The sequence below is a fragment of the Corythoichthys intestinalis genome, chromosome 5 (genome assembly GCF_030265065.1).
Source record: "Corythoichthys intestinalis isolate RoL2023-P3 chromosome 5, ASM3026506v1, whole genome shotgun sequence".
NCBI classification, from domain to species: domain Eukaryota; kingdom Metazoa; phylum Chordata; class Actinopteri; order Syngnathiformes; family Syngnathidae; genus Corythoichthys; species Corythoichthys intestinalis.
The window spans coordinates 35,480,353-35,498,277 of NC_080399.1; the positions used below are offsets into that span (position 1 = coordinate 35,480,353).

General features: G+C 38.2%; 1 protein-coding gene across 4 annotated transcripts in view; it reads left to right on the top strand.

The window, feature by feature from the left end:
• The first annotated feature begins 347 nt into the window (after positions 1–347).
• LOC130915758 (tetraspanin-18-like) overlaps positions 348–17,925 on the top strand; it is a 67,136-nt gene continuing 49,558 nt past the window's right edge. For 3 of the 4 annotated variants that reach the window (XM_057835787.1, XM_057835789.1, XM_057835790.1), the window contains exons 1-3: positions 348–494; positions 5,765–5,935; positions 8,194–8,274. In XM_057835787.1, the coding sequence (XP_057691770.1) occupies positions 5,840–5,935; positions 8,194–8,274 (177 nt within the window). In that variant the 5' untranslated portion in view covers positions 348–494; positions 5,765–5,839. Of the gene's footprint in view, positions 495–612; positions 742–5,764; positions 5,936–8,193; positions 8,275–17,925 lie in introns of those variants that run through there. The other variant, XM_057835788.1, reaches the window with a different exon arrangement.

The following is a 17,925-nucleotide window of genomic DNA, read 5'->3' on the forward strand; positions in this document are numbered from 1 at the left end:
CAATGTAAAAGTCGACCTCCCATGCTAAGAGTCCATAGAAAGTTTTAAAAACAGTTGTAAATTATTTTATTACATTATTTAGATGTTTTTGTATTGTTTTTTTTTTTTTTTTTAGGTGAATGTAAAATAGGTTTTAGGAAATTATTCTTTTAATTGTTGCAGTTTCACTGTAGTACAATTTAATGTAATAATTTTCAAAGAAATATTTCAATGCCGTTATGTGTGAGTGCATGAACAATTGTGGTAAATGTAGCTGTTGTTGCGGGGGGTCACGCACGTCTCTGTTCAAACATGTCAAACATGGTCTTACTACCACACACGCACTCGCCTTCCAGTGTAAAAATGACTAAAAAGCAATAGATCTGCGACGTCATCTACTTCTCTCTGTCATTAAACATACCTAAAGAGCACGTGGACTCTAAACGACAAACGAATGACTGGACTACGTTGTCGCGCACATTGAACGTCTTTTGAATGTCACCAAGGCGATTTAGGTGAGTATAAGAGCATCCTTTGTAACAAGTCTGTCACTTCCTTCGGCCTGTACACTGGTAAACACATTTTAATTAAGCGTAAATTACGTAGTTTCTTTTTTTCTTTTCTTTTCTTTCTTTTTTTTTTTTTTTTTTGCGCACCGTGATTCTTTGTTCTAAATACTCTGTTAGTTGTCAAAATCTTGTGTTCGACACATAAATCACCAAAAGACGGAAGCAACTAGAGGTTGGATGACCGATTAATTTCGTAAGTATGACTAATGACCTTAGACGTATTCTACACAACAAATATTGTACACAAGCGGAACTGAATTTAAAAGGTTTTCTGGAATGCCACACAAGACTACCAGTCGTTGCCTTGTCGAGGGGGGCCATTACACAAATCCAGAATAAGGGATTAAGTCTGTAAATATCGATCATCACGGATAGTTTAAAACTGTTACTAGTTGCACAAAAACAATTCATGCTCCAGAGCAGGTTTAAAGTGAAACAAAACACATCGATCGTGTGTGCCCTTATGGGGAGAAACTTGTTTAATAAAGTGTATTGACACATTTTAATTTTTCCAACATGTAAACGCAGACATCAACGTGAATAATAGTCAATATTTCCTGGAAGTAGGAAAAATAAATTTGTTTGATGCAGGGGCATCACTAGGCCTAATACAATACTGGGGCACCACTAGGCCTAATACAATACTGGGGCACAAAACGAAAGGGCAGCACTTTAAACAATGTATATTCAAACCAAAATACACATATCTGTTAAAAAAAAAAGAAAAAAAAAGTGTCTTTTTATTGGTTTTTCAGTCATCAGTATTCAAAAGTAAAATTAGGACTTCCCTTGTTGATGGTTAATTCACCTCTGCTTGTGCTCATCAACTTCCATCTCTCCTTCACCTCTTCCTGCACTCTGCCATCACTGTAACTGCAAATGCAATTAATCAGTGTTTCTCAACTGGTAGGTTGTGACATAAAAGTAGTTTATGTTGCCTAGCTAGGTTATCTAGCTTGCCTCTCATTCCTCCTTGCCGATTATCCTTGCTGCGAGCAAATAACTTACAAATATTTGCAAAAGTAATGCTGTATAAGTCAAATAGAAATGAAAAAAATCTTTTTACAGATTAGAGGGACTCGGTAACAAATAAAATGCTTGTAAAACAGCTGGAAATAATGATAAGCACACATACAAAATTGTTACAGGTTATAGCCCAAAGATAGGCAATTAATTCATACAGATTGATTATATTCATTTTTGTCTATTAAAGAAATGGCAATAAATAGCATTAATATTGATATAATTCAAATACCACATATATTAACACAATATTGGACAAAGCCTTTGAGTGAAAGCCTCTCACTCATTGTATTCATAGCCAGTTAGCTATTAGATGGCACTTCAATTTAGTGTAGTTTAGAGTAGTTTAGCGCAAGTTAAATACATAAAATCTAAAGTAAACCATTTAAATTCAAAATTCATCGGAATAGGTGACCAAACTAACATCAACACTGATGTAAAAGCGAACAAGGATGGGCAGTTATCTCGCACTAACCTGTAAAGCAGGTGGGAAGATGTAATTTGCACCGTCAACTGTATGATTGGCATGTGCACCGTAATATTGATGCTGCATTCACGTGTTGTTGGAGTTATCGAAAAAAAATGATTCTCCATTACATGGTGTCAATAAAAAGCGGCAAACGGTCACTCAACTTGTAATGTATCGTTGGAGCATTAAAATGGAATACTCTTCTTTGAGGCGACTATGTTTTATCCCATGTTACAACTTTACAACACATCAGAACAATTTTCCAACTTGGTAACTCAGATCTCCCGATACACATGAACGCAGCATATCTTCTGAAGGTGCTTCGTGAAGTGTCAACTCGGTATGCATAGCCAAGGTTACGTACATAAATTACCATATTAAGGAGCCATGTGCAGATTGTGTATATGCAGTGAATTGAGTTCTATGACCATATTAAATAGTAAGGGTGCAATGGTACATGTATTTGTATTGAACCGTTTCGGTACGTGGTGCTCGGTTCAGAACGGAGACGTACCGAACGAGTTTCTGACGTAATGTAACCCTTACTTTTCGAGGCTGTGAGTCGATCTGGTTACAATTTCTTTGTGTAGATTATATTTACTCCGTCTTCTGTACTATAATGAGGACCAACACGGTAGGACAGTATAACCTAGAAACGTCAACGGCGCGACATCGTGGCCGCCGCGAGAACGCAGAGAAACGCGGGCGTTAAAGTCAATCAGCCAATGCACACCAGTCGCAGTGCGACCGCGTGTTAGACGCGTCCCAGAAGCGGCTCAACACAACGCACGCGAAAAGAGCAGCAGAGTTTATTATTTGACGCGAGATGCGGCCCTCCTGTGTCAATACTACTAGCTAGGGCAGACCGGAAGTCTCTCGTGTAAAAATACGGTGGATCCGGACGATTTTCAAACTAATATGCAATCGTAACCCACTTTTTGAGTCCATCAGATCTCTTGAGTGGTAGATTGGGGCACAGTTGACTTGTCTTTGTTTATTTACTGCTCTACTGTTCAATACAAAAACCTCCTACCACAACAAAACAAGTGGGAACTAATATTCACATAGGAACTAAAGTTATACAACATAAAATATACAATATAAATGACTTACTACATCACATTTGTAAAATATAAACACATAATAAAACAAATAATAGCCCATTTAAATAAAATAAATTGAAATGAGTACACCTGTAATTAAATAATAAGAATAATACAAAGATCCTGCTTACACAATTTATTAATTTCTGTGTGGCGCTTTAACTTGAGAAAATCCAACAATAAAGCTTTTGAAAACTGTGCATAAAAAAAAAAAAAAAAAAAAAAAAAAAAAAAAAGATTCATTGAGGCATTTTATCTGTAAAATACATGTTAAAATCTTTGTCATTGGGATTGCTTTTCTCTTTAGCACAGGACTTCTTTTTTCTTCTTTCTTTCAGAGAAAGACAACCACGTGAATGAACAGGCTGGTGTGATCATAGAACAGCAAGCTTGCGTCAGATTGGTGTAATGGAGTCATGTGATTATTGTTGTGATGTCTCATTGGTGAAATTGTTAGAGCTACTCTTGACATCACTGGGGGAAAAATCTAATATGTAGCATAAAGTGGAAAAATGTAACGACTCTTGTGCAACCCAAAGTAGAGGAGTAAGATTAGCCTTTTTTTTTCACAAATCTACTCAAGTAAAAAGTATGGCTTAGTAAAACCACTCTTAGAAGTAACATTTTCTCAAAAAATACTAATGTAAATGTTATGGAGTACATGTAATGTGTTACTACCCACCACTGTTTACCGGTGAAAAATAAACTGGAGCACTGCAGCTCAATACTGGGGCACGTGCCCCAGTGAAATATGTCTGGCGACGCTTATGGTTCAATGTCTAAGAAATTCATGATTTGCATACTTAATTACTCTGTGCAACCTTCTTTCACGTCAATTTGCACTAGCCACTCATCTTCTGACAATGATCAACCACTCATTGTCACAGTACTGTCACAATCGCATTTAACGAACAAATCGCAGAAAGCAGACCGTTTATTTGAACTGCTTTCCAAATGTTTAAAAAGTTATGTGACATTGCTTAAATGGTTGCGAGACAATAGATATTTAAAAGAAATCCTATTGGATGATGGAAAGAGGAAAAAGGGGCAATTCATTTAACTCTTTCAGTGCCTTTGACAATGATAGTCTAGTCATGTGGCTCTTTCCTTCCTTCTACTGCGAATTGAAAATTGTTTGTCACTAGCAGAACATTGGTTCACTCGATGCCACCCTCCCAGGTTAGTACCGCCGTCTATGGCAGCCCATGAGCTAACAAAGATTGCTTGCAAAGTTGCTGTCAGAGGTTTGACAAAGCACATCTCGGCGCCCTCCTTCTTACTCCTTTCCCTCTTTTCTGCCGCGGTATCCTCCTTGGGCTCTGGGGCGGGTCGCTGGTCTTGTGATGGTAATTCGACCGGGTGTAGCCCACTCTGGGAAGGGGCCCTGTCCTACCCCGGGTCGAGTGGGCTGTGGGGGTCCAGCGGAGTGCCGTGTCGGTTGGGGGGTTGCTGCAGTGGCTGGTTTGGTGGTGGGTGGCGGGTGTGGTGGCACATCCCCTCATCCCTTCGCCCAAGGCCGGTTAATGGGGGCGCAGATGGTCCGGGGGACCACCCTGGGACCCAGGGAGATGACGGCGGCCCCATTGCTGAAGCTTCGGAAGGAGGCTCACCCTGCTGGGGTTTGGGGGGGCTGGGAAGGCGTCCGTACAGCATTTCCACTTGTCTGCTACCCATCTGCAGGACTACCACATATCTGATGGGATTCACACATGACTAGGTGCAATTAGACACACTCAAGTAGAGAAACTATCAGTCTCAGGATAAGTGATCAGGCAGCATAGAATAGGATCTCAACATATCCACACTTACAAGTGATTCACACAGTACTGGGTTCTACACCCCACATTGCCGATTTGTGTATGCTCCACCTCACCTAATCACATCTTTCTGACTCCCCTCCTCGTTTTTATCCTCCTCTGTAATCAGGGCCCCCGCATGGTGTCACCTGGAAATACAATTAGTTAGCGATAGTTCTGCTATATTCATAGTTAGTGTAGCCGTTGAATGTATTTCTTGTTGTTGTTTATTCTTCCATCTCTCTCTCTCTCCTTTTCTATTTCCCTTTCTGTCCCCCCATAACCCCTTCCTGCTGGCTGCTTTATCCTAATAAATGAAACACAATGAATAATCATCACAATGGGAGTATGTCATACTCCTATCTGATATATTAAAAGTGATCGGACCAATAGGACACTCAGATTTCCTTTCTCTGTCAAGCAGCTGAACAGGACAGGTTAAAAAAATTGTCAAAGAATTTTAAGTTTGAACAAGGCTTTAAACAGGTTTATTTTGATGGTGAGATCTAACATTTTAACATTTTGCTCATTGTAAATTTTGGTACTTCCAGTAGCAGTTTCCAGAATGCCAATATTCCAGAAACGAATTTCAAGTGTATCCCTCTGAGGCTTGCAAGACTGAGGCTGTAATGTGCTTTGGGGTCATGATGTGAGTTCAGAATAGGTTTTAGTTTTAGTCATGTCACACGCCCATCATAGTTTTTTTTTGTTTGTCATGTCACGCTCTCATCTTGCAAGCTGCAATCAGACCAAACTCCCTAATTTTGCCACGCAGGAGATTGTCTGTGGAGCTAAAGTGAACTTTTTTTTAAATTGTGCTTTCAGAACTGAAGGAGCCGCTTCACATCAGGAAAAGTAGAAGTTTGCTGGGAAAAAAAGGCTCTTTCCATCCAACAATAGATGATGCGTACTCGCATAGAGCCTGCTGCTTACGGACAGCACACACCCAATGTAGAGTGTGCAGACCACTACCCGGCCACCCGGTATTACAAAAAGGTAAGTGTACAAGTGCTAGGCAACAAACATCTAAACAAAATAACAATATTTTTGGAATAATTTTCAAATCCTGTCCTGCAAGTTAAACCACCCATCAGTGTTGTTAAACCCACCATCATCAGTGTTGTTCACTTTTGAATAGTAAAGTGTTATAGGTCTATTAAAAAGTAACTAATTACTCTTAATTCAATTATGAAAGTAACCACTTTAAGTCAATTTACTTAAATATGAAAAAAATATTTAAAAATGTTCACTCACTCCACTTCTCCACTCTCAGTGTCATGCGCACTTGGCACTGCAGCAATGGCATGTGTAGTGTTCGTTCAACCCGCTTTGTGTGTACATAAGCTGGGTTTGTGTGTGCACAACCGAACAAGTAGGTCGGGCCAACTCTGTCAAACTCAGATTGGCTCACCCTGACATCTATAGTATAATTACTGTTTTTTTTTTTATTACTGGTAAAAAAAAAAAATAATGAAGAGAATATCTACTTTTTACTACCTTTAGGTTGTTCTTTTTAAGTGAAAACATATTAAATAAGAGCCTCCAAAAAGTATTTGGACATTTTTTATGTCAAGAATGTCTCAATGATACGCGGCTGAAAAAATAAAATAAAAAAATAAACATATAAACAAATAATTAATTTGATAGTCAATTGTCGATCATAGCAGCCTTAAGTCCAACTTCCATTTGACAGAAATAAATTTGACAGGATCTTAAAAGGTATGAAACGCAAAGGGGGTGCTAGACATCAATAGAACCGTTATGTGCCAAGATAACAAATATTGATAAAGTTAACACAAAAATCAATCACATTAATGAGCAATTATCGAAAATAGATCGAAAATGACGAACATTTCCGAAAGTGTTCCGGAAACAGCCGAATGGGGCGGAGACGTCATAACAAGGAAACAAAAGGTCGAGGCAGGGGCCATCGTTGTTTATCGACGAGAGAGTTGCGTTCGTGTTTTATCAAAAAATCGCTAAAATGGTTCAAACCTGTCAGGCTATGTGGTTTACAAATAGCCATTTGTCGCAATGTAGTAGCCATGAGTTCCCGAACGCCAGAAAAAGAGCTGGACTACGCAGACAATGAGTAAAGTTCGTCAGTGCTAAGAGGGCTAATTTTGCAGACCCAGCCTCCGGCACGGTTTTGTGTGGTGCGCATAACATTTGTTCAGCATTAGCTTCTTGTCACTGGTTACGATTTGACTTGCTTTCAATCGCGCAGATTCACAGTCCTTTAAACGGTGAGGACTGCGCTGAATCTGCTAACATTGTTCCACTACAGCGAAACGATACGAGTCATTGGCTAAAGGTTGGGTTAATCCTGTCAATGGGATGTTCAGCATCTCTGGCGGTGTACGAGCAGTGGGTGGGGCTCAACCGGCCTAGACTATGCACTTTATGCATGATGATTGGATGATCTGTCATGTCAGCGACATGATCGAATCCGCGATACGGTGGTGGAAATGTCCAGTGTAGCATTTTTCAATTTTTGTTCTGAGTTGAATTGGAGACTTTCCTAATCTACCTAGCAACATTTTGTTAAAAATGACTTGTTAAAAATCGCGCTTCTATTTTTCTTTAGCTGCTTGCTTTTGGAGACTCCACTTCTATTGCTCTACACTTTTCTGTACCTACCGAGCAGTGTGTGCCTCCGAGCCCCTCCAAGGTCACAAAGCAATCACATGCAAACACATTTTGAGCCTCCCCTCATAGAAAGACCAGCATCCTCCACTGTTGTGTACCTATACTGGCTGTTAGCAGGCTGCATTGCATCATCGTGGCATACCACATCGGAAAGCTGTGCTTAATGCAGCAGTGTCAAACAATATGTGCGTACAGGCACCTAAAATACTACCAAGGGTGTGCAGAATTTCTAGCGAATTGTAGCGGACTGTACGCGTCTAGTAACGGAAACTCCTACCAGAGGGGTTGGTGCTTGCCGCCAGCCAGTTTTTTTTCCCGCTCGCGAGAGCTACTTCTCAGAGTGTCAGGTTTAACAAAGCTTCCTGACCTTGGTAGATAAGTTGTGTGAACACTTAAACAAATTTTCGTCCATTTTACATGTTGTTACAAGCGATAGTAACGTATGATCAGACACCTGACGAGGTAGCTTTATTTTAATACAAAGGATCATTGCATATGCTTAACATCCTTTTTTATTGATCCTTGTTAAACACGTTTTGGCCAAAAAAAATTGATATCTTAACTTGAATTCCACAGTCACTTTAACTGGTGTGTTTGTTTCACAGGCAAAGATACGAACACAAACCACGGGTGACTGTCTATCATGCATCAAGTACACCTTGTTAATCTTGAACACCTTCTTTGTTGTAAGTATTCCTCTTTTCCTCTCCCTACGAGTTGATGATAGTCCGATTAACGTATTGAAAAATACAGGTGTATTACGAAAAACATTAAGAGGGCCAGTAGCGTCCAGATGGTCGGTTCATCTTACACTCACTCTGTGGTACCTCTACTTACAAACATCTATGCAAACCCCCCGCCGTTACAACACGTTATGTTAAGAATCATTTCATGTTCGTATGTACTGTACTTGCTGCTTTTAGATGTCAAGCCATAAGATCCTGCTACCCTATTAGTCATAATATTTACCCTATGCCTATTATATACATATATGTTAAGTAGGGATGTCAAACGATTAAAATTTTTAATCGAGTTAATCACAGCTTAAACATTAATTCATCGTAATTAATCGCAATTCAAACCATCTCTAAAATATGCCATATTTTTCCGTAAATTATTGTTGGAATGGAAAGATCAGACATAAGACGGATATATTCATTCAACATACTGTACATAATTACTTTGTTTTTTCACAATAAATCCACAAGATGGCATTAACATTATTAACATTCTTTCTGTTAAAGGGATCCACAAGAAAGACTTAGTTCTTAAAAGATATACAGTGCCTTGCAAAAGTATTCAACCCCCTTGAATCTTGCAACCTTTCGCCACATTTCAGGCTTCAAATATAAAGATATGAAATTTAATTTTTTTGTCAAGAATCAACAACAAGTGGGACACAATCGTGAAGTGGAACAACATTTATTGGATAATTTAAACTTTTTTAACAAATAAAAAACTGAAAAGTGGGGCGTGCAATATTATTCGGCCCCTTTACTTTCAGTGCAGCAAACTCACTCCAGAAGTTCAGTGAGGATCTCTGAATGATCCAATGTTGTCCTAAATGACCGATGATGATAAATCGAACATGGTGGTGGCAGCATCATGGTTTAGGCCTGCTTTTCTTCAGCAGGGACAGGGAAGATGGTTAAAATTGACGGGAAGATGGATGCAGCCAAATACAGGAACATTCTGGAAGAAAACCTGTTGGTATCTGCACAAGACCTGAGACTGGGACGGAGATTTATCTTCCAACAGGACAATGATCCAAAACATAAAGCCAAATCTACAATGGAATGGTTCAAAAATAAACGTATCCAGGTGTTAGAATGGCCAAGTCAAAGTCCAGACCTGAATCCAATGGAGAATCTGTGGAAAGAGCTGAAGACTGCTGTTCACAAACACTCTCCATCCAACCTCACTGAGCTCGAGCTGTTTTGCAAGGAAGAATGGGCAAGAATGTCAGTCTCTCGATGTGCAAAACTGATAGAAACATACCCCAAGCGACTTGCAGCTGTAATTGGAGCAAAAGGTGGCGCTACAAAGTATTAACGCAAGGGGGCCGAATAATATTGCACGCCCCACTTTTCAGTTTTTTATTTGTTAAAAAAGTTTAAATTATCCAATAAATTTTGTTCCACTTCACGATTGTGTCCCACTTGTTTTTGATTCTTGACAAAAAATTTAAATTTTATATCTTTATGTTTGAAGCCTGAAATGTGGCGAAAGGTTGCAAGGTTCAAGGGGACCGAATACTTTTGCAAGGCACTGTATGTTAGTACAAGTTATACTATTTGCTTATCAAGACCCCTCTTAATGTTTTCGTTTTAATAAAATTTGTAAACTTTTCTATCAAAAAAAAACTAGATACACTAAATACACCACAAGATGTCAATGGCAAGTTTTAAATTAAATTTGAAATCAAGCCAAATAGTGTCTTTTCTCCCTCGACAGACGCCGTAGTTTTCTGTTTACTTGGTCCATCCATTGTAATTCACGTCATTTGAGTGCTGGGTTCACAACGTACTTGACCTCTGATAGTTTGTATGTTGTAAATAAATATTGCCATCCAATGTATTTGTTGAACTAAATGAAATGTTTGAATAGAGTTTGACCAAAGTCTTGAGTAAGTTTTATGTGTATGTTGCATTGCTATTTTGATTGGGAATGCCAGTTCTCTTTGCACTGTTGTTTAACTGTGTGAGAATAGGGCCTCATTAATAGAGATTGAAGGGCGTTTTTTTCTTTTTGTGAACATTTTTTTTTTTTGAATTATTTTTTTTGTGCTTTCATTTAATGATACTTATGTTTGTTGTAAAGGAGTTGCTGAAGCGTATGCCAATAAACAGCGTGGTCCAATAAACTCCTCTGTCCACTCGCCTTTTGTAATATTCTGATATAGAATTATCCGAGGCGCCTTAAAGTGCACGCGGCGCCAACATGTTGTTTACTCACATGATGCAGGAGTGAGTTACAGTTACGGCCTGCCGAGAGCCGTAAGCTGTGTTAATGTTGAAGCTGAATGTGCTAATAAAGAAACAAAATACCAGCACGTCGCGTGTGGTATACCTTTGTTAAGAAAAAGCACAAAACAAGACACCTTTCTCTGCCTCTTAGCTCTCAAGTGCATCATTGTAATCTGTTTGAGGCAATGCATGAGCGGTCATTCCGCGCATGCGTTAAATATTTTAATGTGATTAATTTAAAAAAATAATTACCGCCTGTTAAAGTGTTAAATTTGACAGCCCTAATGTTAAGGTATATAATGGGATTCTGCTCTCCTATTGGCCTATCGTTGATGACGTTTCATTTGGGTGTTGCAGTATGATGATGTGCTCAGGTGCGACTATGTTATTGTTGGTACTGTATAGTGGTCGATGTCTGAGCCAAATGAGCACAAGGGTCCGGGTGTTTTTGTCTCAAGGAGAGTTTTATTCAGCCCAGACTGTTCATTACTTCAGTAGCACATTGGAGCATAGATCTCGTCGCGTTTTTTGTCGCGAACAGTGAGATAGGCACCATTGATCTCGTGAAAGAGGCCATTGCCTTACTCAAAAGGCAAGATATATTTATTTCTTATTTCTGCATTTTGTTCTATTATATTCATCCTTACAGATATTGATAGCTCGGTACATGGAATAATTCAAATGTGTATGGCTGTTGTTTTATTCTGGTTTTACGCCAATTGTAAAATTTAATGTATTCGTGTTTGTAGTGCTTGGAACGAATTAGGGTATTTTAATGTAAAACACGTCTCTATTTACGAAATTTTTGGGTACGAGACTACTTCCAGAACCAATTAATGTCGTAAATAGAGGTACCACTTTATTTGTATTTTTTCACTCAAGAGACTTAAACTAATTCATTTTCAGTATACAAATTCAATATGGAGCATTCTGTAAATAACATGATGCCCCTGTAATGACCCTTTCAAAACAGTTAAATCGACATGACTTTTTGTGTGACATCACTGACAATATTGGAACTGCTACACTGCGAACATTGAAAAATGTACCATTGGGGTTTTGAGTGTCTCACATGTCAGTCAGCCAATCATAGCCCATTACACACTCACATCAACACAGACACTGCACCACCTTAAAATAATGTTTAATCAATGGCTAGCAACCTGTCAAACAAGAACAAGTTTCTGTCATCACAGCAAGCCTGCGTCTTTATGTAAAGAGTTTTTAACTAAGGTGGCATTCGTATTGAAAAGTTAACGCTTAAAAACAATGCATGAACTGATAAAATTCAGACTTCTGTGGGAAAAGGCAGAGATGGAATATCATCCAAATGATAATGAATCCAGATTCCATTTGAAGAAAATTGGAATTTTTTTCACCGTGCCTAATGGAAACATAATTGAATTTGAGCTACAGTGAATGTTAGAGGTGAGAATCTTAGGGCACCTCACAGTTCAATTGCGATTACGATTCAGAGGCAACGATTCGATTATACATCGCTTATAGATACACAACCCCCCCACCCCCTTTTTAGCTGCTTTTAACCTTTGTTTTGTGTTGGGGTCGGTACCGACCCGTTTGCAGTTTTAAATAATTATGAACACTACATATTTTTTAGTATCACATTTAGACTCAATGGCTTTATCAGGATCATCAACTAAAAATTTTTAATTGAGGTATTTTTGTGTCTTTATAAAATGCTGTGAAGAAAATTATGACATTTGTGGTGTTAGGGTCATTTTTGACCCAGTTAAAATTTAAGACTAAAAATAGGTGCCAAACTTGAGCCAACAGTCCACAAGAAACCCCTACCCAATCTACTAGAGCTTTTTTAAGACTTCCCATGGCATGTCAGGCAGGGTCAGTTTGGAGTTTGTGATTGACAGCGTAAGCATTTCAGATTACATAGCACAACAATGAGGCGAACTTTCACTGCAAACCAAGCTCTTGATCACATCTTTCCTGATGATGAGGCTGGGGACTCAGCAGCATTGGGATCCAGAAGACCAGAGTTCTAAGGAGGCAGACATTGTGGAGTATCCATAGGAAGGAAGACACAGACACATTATCTGAAGAAGTCACTCATGAGGAAGCTGCACCTGCTCAAACATATTAATCCAAAAGTGGCAATATCTGTCTGAGCTCAGTTCTTTCTAACTGTTTAGGAGTCTAGGAGAGATGGGTGAAACTCCTTCCACTGATGTTCAACCCAGGGCCAGAGGTGAAGTTGAACATTTTCTCCCATTCCAAGGAAGATGCCCCTTCTGGCAATACATGCCCTGTAAGCTAGGAAAACATAGCATGAAAGTCTGACCCAGGCACATGCTACGCCTGGAATCTTCAAATTTACACTGTCAAATCCGCTACTGGTATTCCCATGGGGAAAAAAGGGGAAATGCATTGTTTTGGATGAGACTACACAACTGCAAGGTCAAAACATCACTTTTGACAACTTTTTTTTTTTTTTTTCTTTACCAGTCATGACCTTGCATAAGAACTGCTCAGAAGGAAACTTATCAAGGTGGGCTCGGTTAAGTAAATAAACCTGAGCTCCCTACTGAATTGGTGCAGGTAAAGGACAGAGCTCCACTATCATCATAGTTTGTTTTTACAGACAGCGCTTTTGCTGTTTCATACTGTCCCAAAAAATGCCTGAATGCCATACGTATGTCCACTCACCATAGAGGTGCAGCTTTGTCATCAAGAAGTGGAAAAAACCCAAATTACATTCGACTACATTAAAAACAAAGAAGGAGCAGACAAACTGGACAAACTAACTGCCACCCACACCTGTCTAGGAATTGCCAAGAGATGGTCAAGGTTTTTTTTATTTTTCTTTTTTTACAAAATCCATGATGTGTCCTCGCCTGCATTTGTGCTGTGCACCCATATTCACCAAAAGTGGAATTCAACAACAACAAAACAAGCATATAACATTTTTATCAATAAGTTTGGAAATTCACTTGTCAAGCCATACATTGAAAAAAGGGAGCAGGGAAACCGAGTCTCAACCACCACCAGAGTTGGTCAGACAGCTGCAGAGCTGACCATATACTACTTCTAGGTCCACAGCGGCATATTCTACGAGCCCTACCTCAACATCAGCCAAAACAACCACAGAGAAATTACCATTCCCCCCCTTATTAATTCTAAGTAAATATATACGGGTCGAAATTCACCCTAACACCATATATGTTACTATAGTTAATAATAATAGAATGAAAATATATACAACTATAAACACTTAACCAGTTATTCCTCAGGAATAGTCTGGCAGCGTGACAACCCTTAAATTATGTAATTGTCTTGGGATTTTTGGGGGGCATTTTTTTTTCATATTGAAACGAGTATGCTGTCAAAAGAAATGCCCTCATTGGGTACAAGAAAATATTTTAAGCAAGTTTTCATGAATAAGGAAGCCTAACAATGTAACCAAGAGAGAGAAAACACATTGGATAATGAATATGTGTCTTTTGATTGTATTCTATGGAAGATTTAAAACACGGGTCAAAAAATGACCCGAACACCGGGGAAAGTAACAGAAAGCTAACACAAGACGAATGTTTCGCACATTAGTTACAAAAATAGTACAAAAATCCTCTCGGGCTTAAATAAACTGCTATTTCAGTATTAAGTTAATAGTTCAAAAAAGTACAGAATGAAGTATTTTATTTATCAGCAGAATAAATTGTAGCATTTTGCTGAAATATATTATTTTTATTCAACCAAAAAGTGCACACAGGTATAAATGAAAGACGATGTGTCCTACTACTCCAATACCAATGGCTCAAAAAAGTGCTTTTCTGCTTTTTATGTTTGTGTAAAAGTGAAGATGTAAAAATTAAGGTACAAATAATTAAAAAAAAAATTTTTGCATACAAACCTCATATGCAGGACAGGTCAAGTGTGTTTAGCTACTGAAAAATGCTTGTATAAGAACCGAAGTTTTTCGACGTAATCAGATGAACGTGCTCTGCTGTGTGTAGCATTTCAGATGGCTAAAGTTACCCAGCGACAACCATATTAGTTGCGTTGTCTGTAACAACAAAAATGTCTTTTTTTATTTTTTATTTTGTGATGTTCCGTTAATTTACAGCACCGCTTAGCAGCTCAGCCATATTACAACTGTATGGTTTTCATGCATTGCACGTAACGGAGACTGTCTACATTTGACAGCGATTGCATAATTTCTACTTTGGTCAGCTTGTAGAGAGCCGGTGTGCCGTGTCAGGTGAAACAACGTAGGGGATGGGATGACTTACCTCAGCTCTATTGCTTTCAACATTCTTTGAAATCCCCTATTTTCTAGAAGAGGATTTTCTAGTCAAATCCAAAATAAATTCCACACGTCTGTTTTAAAAATTTTTGGGAGCAGGTCTGATCTCATGGAGAAGTTGGCTGGTGAGGTCAGCCATGCTTGTTGTTGTTTTGTATCTAGGAAGCGTGAGTTGTGGATGTTTACTCTTGATCTGTTCCCCATAGTGTCCAGAAGACTGCGCCGACTGTGTTTTAGTTCCGCTTTACTTGGCATATTTAAATAATAGGAATTTGGATGTTTTTGAATCATTCTTGAATCTTCCTCGGCCGAATCGCGAATAATCTAAGAATCGGAAATTTCACACACCTTCAGTGAATGTAGCCTAGGACACTTGCAAATGCCGCTGCATAAAAGAAAAGGAATGTGACAAAAAATTGGTATGAGTACAATTAGAATCTTCCTGAAACCATGATTCCAATAATACTACAACCATTATTTCCCAATGAGGAATAACAAAATTGTGGTTGTTTTAAAGGCTGGGAAAGTCTGTGAGTGTAACTAAAATTCCATACGTTCCAGACTTTGTAAATTATTTTGCCATTATAATGGTGCTCGGTAAAGGCCCTGTATTTTCTAAATTTTACAATACAAGGTACAGTATATTTGAAGAACTTGGACAATGATAAATACAACTCACTATTAGGGATGGGAATCGAGAACTGGTTTTTGAAGAGAATCGGTTCCGAGTGGTCCGATTCCATGGAATCGTTTGGTAATGTATCTAACGAATCTCTTATCGGTTCCAACCAGTACGTTTTACGTGTTATAAATAGCACAAGAAACACACTTTCGATTCGGCAAGCACGGCAACATAGTTACCCTTGGCAAGATTTCTCATGACGTGTAATCTGGAGAGAGTTGTTGCCGAGTAAATTTGCTTTGCATTTTACAGGCCATGTCATTATTCATGAGACTACTTAAAGAAATGGGGATTTTTCCCAAAAAGTCTATATAATTCCTCGTCAAATACTCTATAAGAAAAATATAACATATATGCATCTAAAATAATCCTAAACGATTTTATTAGCAATTTTAATACTCCTGTTAGAAAGATTCCATGGGTATGCGTTCGCTCCCATAGCAACCAGTTAGTTCCTGTTTTTGTCCTACGTCATGCGTGATGTGTATTCTGTGACCGAGAATAGGCGTAAGGGGTGCATTTTGAGCAGAGGATGGCCACCTTGTAGAGGATTAATCTGTGCGTCCATGCATGAATGTAAGTATTTCCTCTTCATGCCATAAAGTTCTTAGTGTGACTGTTTCGTGTTTTTACTGTTACGTCGGCTGGATGCTTGTTCTTGCTGCGCCGAGGAGAGCGTTGTTTACATTATATTCGCGTTGCACGTTTGTGTTAGGAGGGAACGTGTTAGTTTAGCATCTTGAAATGATATTGTACATCCATATGAGTGTAAAGTGCTTATTTTTCGCCACTTTTATGGGCAATATGACAATATGACGTGCACGCAGCGTGCTTCCTAGTTGTGTGCGCGCTTGCGCGCCCCCATTTTTTGTCATTATAATATTACGAGTCATGTATGTGTGTTATTGACTGCTGTACAGTCAATTTGCATTGTTTATTGCATTAGCACTAATATGCTTTCCTTTCAGAACCACACATATACCAACATATTTCAGTCTTCCATACACATACATCAACATCTTTCCACGCATGTTCTCATCTGCTCATTGAGTGATTGTCATATCAAGTACCATTGCCTGTATATAGTTGTGCCTGTTGCCAAGTTGGGATTAAAAGTGTCAAAGACGAACTCCACTCTCCACTCCTTGTGTTCTGACACTCCGAGGCGAATGAACCATAAACATATTGAATCCAGAACATCATACAGTCCATTAGTCCAAATTAGAATCGATAAGGGAATCGATAGAACCGGATCGTTAAGCAATATCGATAATGGAATCGGAATCGTAAAAATCTTATCAATTCCCATCCCTACTCACTATTGTGCAAAATATTGGTCAATTAATGCACAAATGGTTTTGTGAGATCACTCCACATCAGATTTATCGTTGCAGACCTTGTTCATGGGGAATAAAAATTTGGTATATGAGCTTCATTCAAACTGAATTTAAAACAAAGAATAACGAGGAAACTGTATATCATTATTTCAAGTTGGCATACGCATTTTCATACGATTGACAAAGGTTTTATTTAACAAAATTTATTTGTCATTGTCAGGATAACAATGAAATTCAGATTGGAGTTCCAACAACACTTTGTTGTCAGTACCCATTAAAAGTAGTGATGCACGATAATACATTTTTCAACCGATAACGATAACCGATAATTTCCTCCTGATTCCAACCGATAATGTCAAGCCGATAATTCTATTAAAAGATTTATGTAAAATTTTAAAGTATACAAAATATTACTGTGCAAAAATATCATTTATTGCTCTTTTTTTCAACATAAAATATGAACAAGTATTCAATTCCAACATCAATGACGGATTGTCTGACATTGTGTAATGGTAAACTTTTGGCAACAATTACTTACAGAGTAAATACCTAAGTTGCACAAAAATGCCTTTAAAAGGAAGCCATTCTGAACATATATAACATTAATACACTGCAAAACACCCCTCCTTAAAACTAGTCAGTTTTAAGTGTAAATCTATTGGAAATAAGTGAAATTATCTGCCAGCGCTTCAAGTGTATTTCTCTTAGATTTCTTGGAAGAAAAATAGCTCGCTGAAAATAATCTTAACAGCCTTATTTTGAGCAATACGTTATTATACTTAATCCTAAAAAAAAAAACTTGGAAGAAGAAAAGATTTTGAATAATATTTGTGGCTACAGAATATTATTGTTATTTCATTAAAACAGGAATGTGCATATTTAAATTGATAAGTGTTAATAAGTGCCAATAAGTTTTGATTATCTACTGTGACTGATTGAGCAGACAAATAAGTTAAATCAATTTGAAAAGTGATTGCTAATGTTATATGCTTTGTTGCACACTGTGAAAATGTGATTGGCATGTTTTTCATGAAGATTGGTGGTCGTATAAACTGCATTATTTTTTTTATCCAGGG